The 14,483-nt window shown below is 33.7% G+C and overlaps 2 protein-coding genes across 3 annotated transcripts in view; both read left to right on the top strand.

Moving 5' to 3' along the window:
- Positions 1-1,213: 1,213 nt before the first annotated feature.
- LOC130823123 (protein NRT1/ PTR FAMILY 8.3-like) lies at positions 1,214-8,588 on the top strand. Of its 2 annotated transcripts, XM_057687741.1 has the most exons (6): positions 1,214-1,389; positions 5,159-5,264; positions 5,355-5,572; positions 6,276-6,832; positions 7,007-7,844; positions 8,499-8,588. In XM_057687741.1, exons 1-5 carry the CDS (start codon positions 1,324-1,326, stop codon positions 7,827-7,829), a joined length of 1,770 nt encoding a protein of 589 aa, XP_057543724.1. In that variant the 5' UTR covers positions 1,214-1,323; the 3' UTR covers positions 7,830-7,844; positions 8,499-8,588. The 2 variants fall into 2 exon arrangements, with proteins under 2 accessions (XP_057543724.1, XP_057543725.1); XM_057687742.1 differs by having other exon boundaries at positions 7,007-8,588.
- A 2,649-nt stretch (positions 8,589-11,237) lies between these two features.
- Positions 11,238-14,483, top strand: part of LOC130823124 (protein NRT1/ PTR FAMILY 8.3-like) — a 13,557-nt gene continuing 10,311 nt past the window's right edge. Inside the window, exons 1-3 of the mRNA XM_057687743.1 lie at positions 11,238-11,376; positions 11,808-12,013; positions 12,143-12,340. Coding sequence (XP_057543726.1) covers positions 12,338-12,340 — 3 coding nt within the window. The 5' untranslated portion in view covers positions 11,238-11,376; positions 11,808-12,013; positions 12,143-12,337. The remainder of the gene's footprint in view (positions 11,377-11,807; positions 12,014-12,142; positions 12,341-14,483) is intronic.

Genomic DNA, 14,483 nt, shown 5'->3' with positions numbered 1-14,483 from the left:
ATTTTTTGTTATAATTCACGTTTTTTTTATTCTAGTATCTATATACTTTCTCTATTTTGAAATATTTGCTACATAATGGTTATTGATAATATTCATCGTTTAGGCTTATTTTATATATTTTGCCAATATATAAAAAAGAATTAAAAATATGATCAAGTGAAATCTTGTTTGAATCTTCTAATTGCATATTTTCATAGTAATAACTTTGTGTATTTTTTACATATGCATAATATATAAAATGATTAAAATTTTTTATTGGATTGTGTAAAAAGTGAAATATAATAAAAATAATGAAATAAAAGTAGTTCATATTTTTAGCATTTTCCGCAATTTTCTTATTTGATAAAAAATAAATACTTAAACTAATTTCATGAGAAAAGTAATAGAGTAAAGGGAGAATTGATGACTACTATACGGTGAGAATCCATCTCGAAAGTTTTTGAAAAACTAGGTGGATTATAATTGCGAAATTGTTGGCATCTTATATCTTTACAAATGCTAGTAAAATAAGTATCTTGTTAATTTCGAAATATTTGTTAATAAGAGTATATTATTTAAATAATATAATATAAAATTTAGAATCTATTACCAAATCATACATTAAAATAATATTAGTTATTTCTATTTTTATTTTATTTCTTATTTAATTTTTCAAATATTTTCTCTATTTTGAAATATTCGCTATATTACGAATATTAAAATTATTTATTATTAGAAAAAATTATCTAAAATAATCCAATTTTTTTATGATTGTCCTATAATAATCCCACCTATTAATTAACAATGAATAATCCTAACTTTAAGGGGTATTTGCCAAGGGTAAACTTGGATAATCAAATGACCAGCAAGTAATTCACAAAAAAAGTAAACTGAAAATTATTTTAAAATTAGAGAAAATTTTTTAAAATTTACATAAAAAATTTTACATATTATAAAAAAAAATCATAAAATTTTTTTAACATTTTTTAAATATTTTTTTCGACATTTTATTTTAATTTATCTTTTCTAAAAAAATAAAACTTGCTATAATATGTTAGATTATTCTAGGTAATTTTTCCTTATTATTAAAGCTTATTTTATACACTTTTTTCGGCTAATATTGAAGAAAAAAATATAATTAAATAAAATATTATTTAAATTATCTAATTAGATATGATTATGATATTAACTTTTTATAATATTAGATTAAAAAAGTTATACTCCATAATGAAACGGAGCATTGGTCAGCTTTTGCCATAAAATTCTCTTTGAAGTGGGAACTTGACTGATAATGGTGAGAAACTAAGAACTGGAGACGAGGGAATTACAGTAGAGAGGAAGTGGATGAAGAAAATGGGTACTTCTGGATCTGATGATCTTCTATTGCTTTTAGAGGACGCTCTTCAGCAGGTTAATCTCTCCACCTTACTTTTTTTAATCATCATCTAGTCAAGTAGTATAGTATATTCAAGCATAATATCCTATATTCCAACAACTGAGAATTCATTCTTACCACTTTCTTGGAACTTGTAATAGCGTAGATCTTTTTGGGGGTGTTTGTTCGGTCTTCGGTGGGATTTGGGTTATGGGGATTAATTTTCTAATTTTCCCAACATTTAACAAAAATTGTCAGATTTATAGAAATTGTTTTTGTTTGTTCACCCCTTAACCACTTTTAATGCTTAAGCACAGGGCCGTTTTGGGAGGCACTGCCGCCTAGGGCCTAGCATACATAGGGCCTAATTTCAGTGTAATCCGTGAGTTTATAAGACATGTTTAGAAAAAAGCCATGTTTGAGAGAGGATAAAGAAGATGATATTGATAAAAATAATTTATTTCAATATAAGGGATTCATCACTATTATTTTTTCGAGTACTTATTAAATGGTTATAATCGATCTTCTATAAGGAGGGTTCATATCTATTATTTTGCCTAAACCTACAAAATATTTGGAACGACACTGCTTATGCATACATTTATCCACAACATTGGAATAGTCCCATAGTCATTATTATTTTGCCTAAGACTTGTATCATGTGGGACCTATGTAGGAAGATGAGGTTTTGGGTCAAGTCCACCATTGATGGGATCATTGGTATAGTCCAGAAATAAAAACCAACTCGACTTTACTTCTAATGGACCATAAGCTGATTTGGCTTTGTGTAAAATGTTCTGCAGCTGTGTCAACAATTAAATTCGACCCGACTTTCCTAATGGCCACACGAAAGCCAACTCGGCCTTTTGTTTTGGAATGTGGATTTTTGTGCTCTTTTTCTTTTGTAGTGTAAATACTTTCTAATCACCCTAGTCCTGATACTATAACCCTCTCTTCTTCTCCAAACCACAATCCATCATTGTGGACCTAATCCGTCATTAGGATGATGAACCATGCCTCCCTTGTACGATTTCTTTGTTTCTATATGAATTGAATGTCATGAGCTAACTATATAATATCTATACCTGGAAGTTGTGGTGCTAATATGGAAGAACTTTACTCATCATGATAAACCTTGGTTAAAAATCTATGTTCAACCCATTTGTAATCCCTTTATTCAATGAGTTAATCCTCCAAACTCTAGTACCTTATCATTTGAATTTAAATCTTGATTAGTTGCTCTCATAACTCATTAAAATAAACCAAACATAAACCTTCATTGTCATCAAACCTAATTGTCACATAGTCATTTCCTTATGGCGGTGTCACGAACCAATGTACTACACCAAGTTCACCAACCTTAAGGAACATTATCAAGTGAGCTTATGCATGTAATCAAAAACTTAAAAAGGGGAACCTAAGACCTGCTATTAAATTATGCACATTCAAGAAATGGTCAAAACAAAGATTCACAATATTTATATGCATCTCAAAGAACAAAAGAAAGACTATTTTCTTTTGAATTTTTGAAAAAAATTGAACGAAGAAGCAATAGAAAAAAAAGGTAAATTTAGATAAAAGGAACTTGGATATTAAGGGATCATTTTGCATTTTCCTTTGTGAACAAGAATTGGGATTTGGGGGATCAATACACAAGAAGAGCAAAAGAAAACAATGCAAGAAAATAATAATGAAAAACATGCATATGTACATAAGAGTATAAGACGCTAGAATTGCTCCTCCCCCAAGCCAGACCCAACAGTGTCCTCATTGCTTTAGGCTTGAAAGGAGGGAGCGGTAGAAACCGCTTAAGTGGTAAAGTCAGGGTAATCTATGTCAATGTCCTCATCTTAGTCTTGCTCCATCAAGTCATTAGCATCACTATCATCATCTTCCTCTTCTTTGCTCTCAACTATAAGTATTCTCTTGTCTTTATTGGCTCGCCTACCCCTACCACTAGAATCACCCGGGTCAAAAGGAAACAACTCCAGCCAAAGCTAAAGGTTGCTGCCCGGGACACTCACTTGGCATACTACCATATCCCCACAAGGAAGGTTATCAAATTACCCTGCATCATAAGATGTTAATATCTCTAAAGAAAAGGAATTAATCATGCGTAAGGTGAATCCATAGGGTCACACATGCTAGGGACATCTAAGGTAGTTGGATGGGTGTACCATTTAAAATGGTCATAAAGAAATTCAAGCATCTCTTGCCTGTAGTGATAGTCATAAATGGGATACATGCCTCTCTGCTGTTCGAAATCTCTCTCAGCAGAGGCATAATCTCTTTCCGTCGACTCGTATCTCATTTGAGTTATGCTATTGCCTACATAGAGGTGATTCATAGACTTTAGAAAGTCGGCGGTCGAAGGGTGGAGTGGAATAGGAGCGGTTTCAACTAATAGCCATAGCAATATTTGCTGCAATTGAGGGCAAGGGACGGGGAAGAATAAAACGACAACTGTCATATATTCTCCACTATATTTGGCCATTTATTTCTTTGAGCCACTTTGATCTAGTGAGGTGTTCTTTAGTGATAAGGCAATCATGATATGAATCGGGTGGTGGTAGGCCAAAGTTTAAACAAACCACAATATAGGAGACTATGCCTCCTATGGTGATGTGTTGCTTCTTATTAATGTTCATATCCCTAATTTAGTATGTAAATGCCATTTGAGGTAGTAAACATAATTTATTCGGGCATGTCGTTCGATCTTAAAAGGGAACCTAAGATCTCAAGATCGATTTGTCAACAACGGTCCTTGCATTCAAAGAATAGGACAAAAATATGTCAGACTCTTATGGCGGGGTGGTGAATTAAAGTAGCTTTTAAGTTCTGCATGTTTTCAGTTTTGTTGGCCCTTAAGGCCCTCGCGTAGTGAGCTAAGATGTAATTGGGATTTGGAAGGTTATTTTATGTTTTTAAATCCTTAAAAAAAGAGTAAAAGGAGAAACTCACGCCTTTGGTGGGATTGAACCATGCCCTCATGTGTGGAAGACAATGCACTTACCAAGTTATCTAGGGAATCTCTTTAGTATTACTTGATTTCATTTTGAATTTAAATGATATCAAATGACCATAGTGACATTAATGTACATCCGCCCCTGGGATTATTGGAGTTAAATGAAAATTTGTGAATGGGTGGAGCAATGGAGGTGTTGTATTGTTTGTGTTTGGAAGAAGAGAGAGAGGAAAGTAAATAATTCTCAAATGACGTGATTTGTTCCTTGAAGAACAATTGCAGTTTTTGGTTTCACCACCAATCTCTTGCTTCGAGCACCATAACCTGATCTTCTTGTCCACTTTTTTATTTAAGAACATATGTACTATACCCCTTGAATAATTCTCTCCATTCCAATCATGGCCTAAGGTAGAAATCATACTTCTAGGCTCATTTGATTTTGTAATAAGGCAACAGGAATTATGTACATACAGTTTTCTACTGGAATCCTGCCAATGCATATTTGGATTCATGTGTTTGTAAAGTTTGGTGTAAACTCATTATAAAGTATTGGAAAATAGTTAGAATAGCGTTCATTGAAACCGTGAACCGAAAATGCTTAGGGTTGCGATGTGTGTAACTTTCACAAACTTACAACTGAAAGATTGCAGCTGAAATTGCTGTCTGACAGCCATACGCCGCTTTCCATTTGTTGCCAGAAGTTCTTATTGCCTTGATTTGTCAAACGGCATGTTGTCTCCAAGATATCTTATGTCCCTTGACTCCACCCTTTTTTATTATCCTTTATAATTAATACGAATCCCTGCTTATTTGCTTCTGATTTTTATTTCATTTATCAGAATGAAAACACTGAAGAATATACTGCAGATGGGTCTGTTGATCTCAAAGGGAATCCTGTTTTGAAGAGCAAAACTGGGAACTGGAGAACCTGTCCTTTCATTCTTGGTATACTTAGATACTCATCTATCTGCTGGACTTCTGTTTTTGCCGAATCTTGCAAGCCATCATTACTTTTCACCGCCATTTTCTTTGTAGGTACAGAATGTTGTGAACGTCTTGCTTATTATGGTATTGCAAAAAATCTTGTCAACTATCTTACAAACAGATTGCATGAAGGAAATGTTTTCGCTGCAAGAAATGTCAACACATGGGCAGGCACATGTTACCTTACACCTCTTGTTGGGGCTTTCTTGGCTGATGCTTACTGGGGCAGATATTGGACAATTGCTGTCTTTTCCACAATATACTTCATTGTAATTTCTGAATCTCTTTTCTTTTTCCACCACCATAGTGCTGATTTTCTCCCTTGCTCCGTTTGTTTTGAACATTTGAGGATAGCTTTTAGAACAACAACCATTGAAAAAATCACGAACGTCATCGTGATTGTGATAATGGTTGCGTTGTCGTGGACGCGATTCTTGCAGCGTTACAACTCGTTTTGAGGACATCGCAGTGTGAATTTTTAACTTGAAAAAATCAATTTTATCATAGTAATACAAGTTTTCTAGAACATGTATTCCAATTAATGCTTATAATAGAAACACATATTAAAAAGATTAATGGCAAATATGCTAGAATAATAGCCTATAGTGGTCGTTAATTCATAATTTTGAATCGTAGGTTACATAATGGAGTTTTGTAGAACAGTAAGCTCAAAATTCGTTATTAAGTGGCTGTTACATCACGGAGCAGCCTTCTTTTTATTCTATGACAATAACTATCTTTTGCTTTACACCGGTTGAGGATGTTATGCTTCTTTCATGTCTTGTAGATTGACTTTCTACAACTTATGATTATATCCTTTTTGTTCTGAACAATTTTGCTGCAATTATACTATAACTGATACGACTAATCCGCAGATCTAACAAACTGCATAACATAATCTTTACTTTGTATCAAGTATACAAAAGTCTTTGATGTTTTTCGCAAGTCTTGATATTCTCTTACAAATTGTAGGGGATGTGTACACTGGCCTTATCTGCATCCGTTCCTGCTTTTAAGCCTTCTGATTGTGTGGATTCAATTTGCCCTTCAGGAACTCCAATACAAAATACTGTATTATTTACGGGGCTATATCTGATTGCACTAGGAACGGGAGGAATCAAACCATGTGTTTCCTCCTTTGGTGCTGATCAATTTGATGATACTGACCCTAGTGAGAGGGTGAAGAAGGGATCATTTTTTAATTGGTTTTATTTCTCGATCAACATTGGTTCACTTGTATCAAGTACTCTTATTGTTTGGATACAAGAAAATGTTGGATGGGACATAGGCTTTGGAATTCCTGCATTATTCATGGGACTAGCTATTGCAAGTTTTTTCTCTGGAACTCATCTCTATAGGTTTCAAAGACCAGGAGGGAGCCCACTGACGAGAATGTGCCAGATTTTAGTTGCATCATTCCAGAAACGTAAGTTGGAGGTCCCGGAAGATAGTACTCTCTTGTATGAAACTCCTGACAAGTTTTCCGCAATTGGAGGAAGCCGAAAGCTAAAGCACACCGAGGATCTAAAGTAACTTTTTTCATATTAAACTTAATTGATCATCTTACAACCTTATATTTCACTTCTATCATACATTCTACTAGAACACTTTATCATCATACTTATTACTCTGTGCTCGACTCGGTTCTTTTGTAGAAAATCAAAAACCAAAATTCCATGATGCTTATAATGCTTTTGCTGCAGGTGCCTTGATAAAGCAGCTATTTTATCAGACTCTGATGTAAAAAGTGCAAATTTCAGCAACCAATGGAAGTTATGCACAGTAACACAAGTGGAAGAATTGAAGCTTTTAGTTCACATGTTCCCTATATGGGCGACGGGAATTGTTTTTTCTGCTGTCTATGCCCAGATGGCAACGCTATTTATTAAGCAGGGGATGCTCATGAACAGAAGAGTTGGAACCTTCACCATCCCGGCTGCATCACTTTCCACATTCGACGTCATCAGTGTAATCATTTGGGTGCCAATCTATGACAAGTTTCTTGTTCCTACTGTTAGGAAGATTACTGGTAAGGAAAGAGGATTATCGGAAATTCAGAGGATGGGTATCGGCCTCTTCATCTCTATTCTTGCCATGGTATCTGCTTCATTGGTAGAAATCAAGCGTTTGCAAGTTGTAGAAAAGCTAGATTTGGTTGATGAACGTGTTCCAGCCCCACTTAGCATCTTTTGGCAAATTCCACAGTTTTTCTTGGTGGGGGCCGCTGAGGTATTTACTTTCATAGGGCAGCTTGAATTCTTCTACGATCAATCACCCGACGCTATGCGAAGTCTATGCAGTGCACTATCTCTTTTAACTACTGCATTGGGGAATTACTTGAGCTCTTTGATCCTAACAATTGTGACTGCTGTTACGACTGCTGGTGCGAAACCTGGTTGGATACCCGATAATCTAAACAATGGTCGTCTTTATAATTTTTTCTGGCTCTTGGCTGGTCTCAGCTTCCTGAACCTACTGGTGTATATCTTTTGTGCCATGAAGTATAAACAGAAGAATGCTTCATAGGCTTCCTGCTGAAAGGTATTGTGAACAATGATACTGAGTCTGTTTATACTGAGATATATTGGAAAACTATGTTATATGGTTAGGTACATCATTTTCATTGTACCACTCCAATGTAAATAGAAAAAAGTTCGGTTCTTCACTTGTACAGCTCATTCAGTATATAGCTTTCCTAATGCGATGTTTTTCTTGTGTTTGTGTACTTGTTTTTCTTTGCGGTCAAAAACTGATTGGCGATCTTTCTTGTTCTGTATTCGTAATGTATTTAACAGTATATATTTTCCCCTCTTTTTACTTGTTTAGGGGTTGTTTTGCACGATATGAAAACTAATTGAATCAAGTGATAATTTCTTGGGTGTGATTTTGGAGCCTGCTTTAGACTTTAAAGAATGAGTATCAGCCTCTTCATCTCTATTCTTGCCATGGTTATAGCTTCCTTTGTACGAAGCGAGGTCTTGCTAGTCATTAAAGATCCGAGTTTGGTCAACGTTTATTATCCAGTCCCGCATACCTCGGTTTTCTTTTTGGGCTCAGCTGTGGAATTTAATTTCATTGCTCAGTTTGAGTCTTCTGAGTGGATCACCTGATGCTGTGTTAAGATCATTCTTTCTTGTTACTTGAGACTCTGAAGTCTGAACAAGGGCCATCTAATAATTTTCTGGCTCTTGGCAGGTCTCGGCTTCTTGACCTGTTGGTGGATAGAAGTATTTTCTGTGCCATGAAGTATAAAGAAAAGAATGCTTCAGAGAATCCTGCTAAAAGGTACTGTTAACAATGATACTGAATCTGTTTATACTGAAGTTGGGTGGAGCTACAGTTTAATTTAAATTTTGATTATGAGCTTATGTGGAAACATAGGTGGGAGCTATCCCAATGCTAAGTGGCTCCTGCCTAAGCAAGATTTGAAAATTGGTCGTATGCATCCTCATCCTTCTAATAATAAAGACATTTTCGAATAATCTTTGATTGCAAATATCATAAGCAACTCTAGTTAAATAAATTCTAATGATTTAATAAGCCATTTTACAAACAATAATGATAAAAAAAAATATCGACAAAGGATTGTTGAACAAGACTACATCAGGGTACAGTGACTCTCAACTAAGAGGAGTGATAAAAGTAATGAGAACTGAGAACTAAGAATGAATGAAGTTGCAGTGGATAAGAGAAAGAAAATGGGTACTTTAGATGATCATCAATTGCTTCTGGAAGACTCTCTTTACTCTCTGCTCCTCAGTTTTTAAGATGACTTTTTTTCTGTCAGTATCTGTTTTGTAGCAGCATTAACCAAGTTCCAACAAATGAAATTGGGGAATTTAGGCTCAAGCATGCCTAGGCCATAGCCCGAGTCATTTTCTTAAAAACCCTTTTAATATTGAATTGCGTGGTATATACACAGATACACTTATTAATAATAGTCGAGTTGGTTCGGCACACATATAGAGGTAAGTGTTCGGCCTATCTTATACTAATATGATGGATTCACCTCTAAATGGAATATAATCGTAACGTCAAGGTATGATTTTGTAACTTTCTTGAAACTTGTATTAGCTTAGATCTTTTCAATTTCAAAACTTCCAACTTTTTAGCTATTATATGTCATGTAATATTCTATTCTCCCTTTATACGTATAAATTTGGTGATTTTAAGGAGAGGAGCAATAAGGTATACTTTAAGGAGAAGTGAGATAAATATGTGTATGAAATGAAAAGATAAGTTAAATGTCTAGATGAGAAGTAAATAAAAAGCGTAGTTTATGGCCAAAAATAAAATTGTAGTAGTTTCAATGGTATGGACAAACTTGATTAGTTCTGACTTTTGATGATGAAGTTAAATTTGGTCATTTTTGGTGTGGAGGGAGTGTTGTGTTTATTTATTCCTAAAACATTACCCAGTCATAGCATCAAGTCCATCTGGTAGTTATGGATAAATTAACTGTTTTCTGTTCTTAATGGGGTGTATTGGTCAATTTTGGTTCATGTCAGTTTCTCATCTCTTAGTAGGAGATAACATTTTTATTAAAAGCAATTTAATTTAGGGTAATTTGTTCTGTACCCTTCTAATAACAAAACATTTTCAATTAATCCTTGATTGCAAATAGAGGTGTCCATTAGGGTATTCAGTTGAGTTCGGGTATAATATCTCGGGTCGGGTTAATTTCAGTTGTTGAGTATATATGTAATTATTTTGACTATTTGCTTTTACTTTTATATACGGGTTAAATTTCAAGTCAAATCAGATCATACTTAATTTCGCTTAAGCCTCTAATTGCAAAAATCATTTGGAGTTTCACTTTAATAAGTGCTAATGATGATATAAGCCATTGTTCAAACAATAATGATTAAAAAATATGCAGAGGATTGCTTAACAAGACTACACCAACCACATTATAACATTGCCTTAGCTCTTTAAGGTCTGTACAATGACCCTCACTTTAGAAGAATAAAAAAATCAAATGTACACAACTTTACCACTTATAATAAGAGATTCTAACTTGTCTTTTTTTATGGTGACAATTGACAACTGTATTTAAAGATATTCTTCCATTTAGTATACCCCAGAATACCTGTATGTACTGACTGATTCTTTATTTTAATGGAAAGTTAACAAATGTTCAATAAATAAATATATAAAATTCAGAAATAAAGGTGATGAGAACTGGGAACTAAGGAGGAAGTTGCAGAGGAAAAAGAGAAAGAAAATGGGTACATTAGATGATCATCAATTACTTCTGGAAGACATTCTTCAGCAGGTTACTCTCTGCCCTTCAGTAATAAAGATGTTTTCTGTTTTCACTATCTGTTTGTTTTGTAGCAGCATAATCCAAGTCCCAACGACTGGAATAAAAGGGAATCTAGGCTCGGGTGTGTCTAGACGTGGCCTAAGTCATTTGATTAAAAACCCTTTTGATATTAAATTGTGTAGCACATTTTGCTAGGCCTTGACAATTCGTGACATAATCACCCTGTAAGCCCACTCGTATGGACACACCCACGGGGCACTTGTGGGCTCGTGCCCACAAACCCACGAATAATGAGCGTTGATCGTATTGGCTATAACAACAGTCTTCTTTTGATTATTTTTAGAATTCGAATGAATTTTTGCATCTGATTTTAATTTGATATGTTCAGAATGAAACAAATGATGTATATGCTGGAGATGGGTCTGATGATCTCCAAGGGAATCCTGTTTGAAAGAGTAAAACTGGAAACTGGAGAACCTGCCCTTTTATTCTTGGTATACTTGCATACATGTTTTATTGCTGAAGTACTTTTTATTGCCAGATCTTTCACTCTTTACACATATCAGTGCACTTTACATTTACTTTGCAGGTACAGAATGTTGTGGTTGTATCGCTTTTTATGGTATTGCAAAATATCTCATCAACTATCTTACGAAGAAATTACACGAAGAAAATGTTGTCGCTGCAAGAAATGTTAACATATGGGAAGGCACATCTTTTCTTACACCACTTGTTGGAGGTCTATTAGCTGATTCTTACTAGGGTAGATATTGGACGATTGCTACCTTTTCGACAATTTTCTTCATTGTAATTTCTGCATCTCTTCCTTTTCCACCACATTTTTGACTTACCCTGGTTGTGGATGTTATGCTTCTCTTTTTATGCTCCATTTATTAGATTATATGCCATTTTTCATGTGAGGCTGCTAATAATATTTGCTACCAAACGTTAATCAAAAACAAACTCTTTCTTATTACGAGAATAAGTTTGTGTACAGCTAACCAATGTCACATGATTTGTTAATCTTCTCACGAATCGCGAATTGCAAAAAGTAAATTATGGTCGGTTTTAGGCTATTTTTGGGCCATTTTGAGCAAATCGTGAAGCGAATTAACTAGCGAATTATGTAATACTGTATCTGACCCATGAAAGCTTGCCGAGGTGGGAGCACATTAATGACATTGAGGTAATAGAGTGTTGTAGTCTTTCTCAAGACATGATTTTCAATCAAATTGCAGGGGATGTGTACAGTTTCTGTATCAGCGTCAATTCCTGCATTTAGGCCGTCTGATTGCTCGGATTCCATTTGTCCATCAACTCCAATACAAAATGCTGTACTAGTTGCAGGACTCTTATCTGATTGCACTCGGATCAGGAGGGATTAAAGCCATATATTTCCTTTTTTGGTGCTGATCAGTTTGATGATACTGATCCTATCGAGAGGGTAAAGAAAGGATCATATTTCAATTGGTTATATTTGTCGATCAATATTGGTTCACTTGTATCAAGTACTCTTATTGATGGGAAGTCGGGTTTGTAATTCCTACTATATTCATGGGAATCGCTATTGCAGGTTTCTTCTTTGGAATGCCTCTCTATAGGTTTCAAAAACCCGGGGGAAGCCCATTGACTAGAATTTTTCAGGTTATAGTTGCATCAGTCCAGAAGCGTAAGTTAGAGATTCCAGAAGACAGATCCCTCTTGTATGAAACTCCAAACAAGCTTTCGGTAATTGGAGGAAGTCGAAAGCTAGAGCATACCGAGATCTATGGTGAGCAACATTTACATACTCCTATATTTGAGTCGTTAAAAGTATGAAAAACGGATAGCCTTATACTCAAATATATATATATATATATATATATATATATATATATATATATATAGGGTCGCGTTCAAGTGCAAACCACGGTTATATGCGAACCGTGAGAACTAAAAAATGTGTTACCTTTTTACAGAAAATGTGTTACTTTTGCACAAAAACTGTTTTACTTTTGTTTTTAAAAAAATCTGGTACTTTTTACCAAAAAACATTAACTGTCAGAAAAAAAATATAAATGCAAAGTAATACGTTTTTCTGGAAAAAGTAACACCTTTTTATATAAAATGTAACACATTTTTATGATTCTCACGGTTCTCATATAAGGATGGTTTTAACTTGAACTTCTCCCTATATATATATATATATACATATGTATATATATATACATATGTATATATATATATACATATATATATATGTATATATATGTATATGTATATATATATATGTATAGATATGTATATGTATATATATATATGTATAGATATATATATATATATACATATATATATATGTATATATATGTATATGTATATATATATATGTATAGATATGTATATATATATATGTATAGATATATATGTATAGATATATGTATATATATATATATGTATATATATATATATATATATATATATGTATATATATATATATGTGTGTGTGTGTGTGTGTGTGTGTGTGTGTGTGTGTGTGTGTGTGTGTGTGTGTGTTATGGTAACATTTAATTGTTTATTTACTTAATAATTGTCATTTTAAAACTACCTAACTACCCTTTCACTTTCTGTTGACCTTGACTGTAACCACCTCGAATTATGAAGGCAAACACAAACTAGAATTTAGTATTAATCAAGCGGAAGCTTACTTTTGCCAACACATTTACGGGATTACTTAAAGGTCAAACCAATATCCAAGTATAATACTTGAATCAAACCAAAGCAATATAACAGAAGTCTTAACTGTCCAAAATATAGGAAATTACAACCAAATCGAAATAAGTCCAAAGTTCAAATTATATCCTTAAAATAGTCTAAATCTAAACTAATAATCTCTCTAATACAATAAAGAGATCTAAACAAAAGGGGAGTCATACTCCAATTCGGGTTCATCTTTCGCTCACATATCCGTTCTCCGTCGAGGTGCCATAGGGGTTTATTCTAAAAACAAAATCATTGGAAAAACATACAAAGCATAGTATCAGCAAAAGGGCTGAGTATAAACACACTGGTGTTCGTCAAATAAGTTATTCAAACCCCTTTTTTTATTTGAGTAAATTTATTTTGAAATATGCTTTTTCATTTGATAAATCATATTATCATTCAATTCCAGTTCAATGGCTCTATAGTCATTTCAAATTCTCATTTTTCATCATAAATCATAAGATCTCAATAGATCCAAATCAATTTCAAACTCATATCATAAGTTTACATGGGTACTCTGTGAGTCATCCCGTGACTCGTTTGGTAGTTGGTCTACCGTCCGCGACATGCCCGGCAAGTGTAACACAATGGTATTGTGAACAATACACGCTCAGCATTGGTGAGCCGTTTAATCATGCACACAACATTTGCTGTGCCATATGTACCCGCCATTTAGGCTAAAATATTTTTTATATATAATATATATCTTGTAATTTTAATAGTATTTGAAAGTCAAAAATATTAACTTTTTCCATATGATAAACATCTTTTATTTGCACATAGCAAAATATACTTATTTGCGACTTAGCAAAATCAAATCATAATATTTCCCACATGGGTAAAACATGCTTAGCATAATCATATCACTAAACATAACCTTTGTATTACGTTGGGGCATCACTAGCATGTATGGAAATGCATCGTAACAGAAAGTGATTAAAGTTCAATACGATTTTTTTAGGAAACCACTAAAATGTTTCGTTTCAATCCTTCTTAAAGTAAATATAACTTAAAAGGGTTTTGAAATTCATTCAAAACAACTAGAATATGATTCATAAGTCTATAAAATCATTATGACAGAAGATTTCATAAAACACTATTTTCTTAAATATGAGATAGTTTTGCCGGTAATAAAATCGATAATTGATTTATAAAATACATATTAATTCTCCAAC

This window comes from Amaranthus tricolor, chromosome 9 (genome assembly GCF_026212465.1).
Source record: "Amaranthus tricolor cultivar Red isolate AtriRed21 chromosome 9, ASM2621246v1, whole genome shotgun sequence".
NCBI classification, from domain to species: domain Eukaryota; kingdom Viridiplantae; phylum Streptophyta; class Magnoliopsida; order Caryophyllales; family Amaranthaceae; genus Amaranthus; species Amaranthus tricolor.
This window is presented reverse-complemented; position numbering and strand designations above follow the sequence as displayed.

Coding starts and splice junctions, on each gene's coding strand:
- LOC130823123 (XM_057687741.1), top strand. CDS start 1,324: ATGAAGAAAATGGGTACTTCTGGATCTGATGATCTTCTATTGCTTTTA. Junction 1,390..5,158: donor TAGAGGACGCTCTTCAGCAG/GTTAATCTCTCC, acceptor TTCATTTATCAG/AATGAAAACACTGAAGAATA. Junction 6,833..7,006: donor AAGCACACCGAGGATCTAAA/GTAACTTTTTTC, acceptor CTTTTGCTGCAG/GTGCCTTGATAAAGCAGCTA.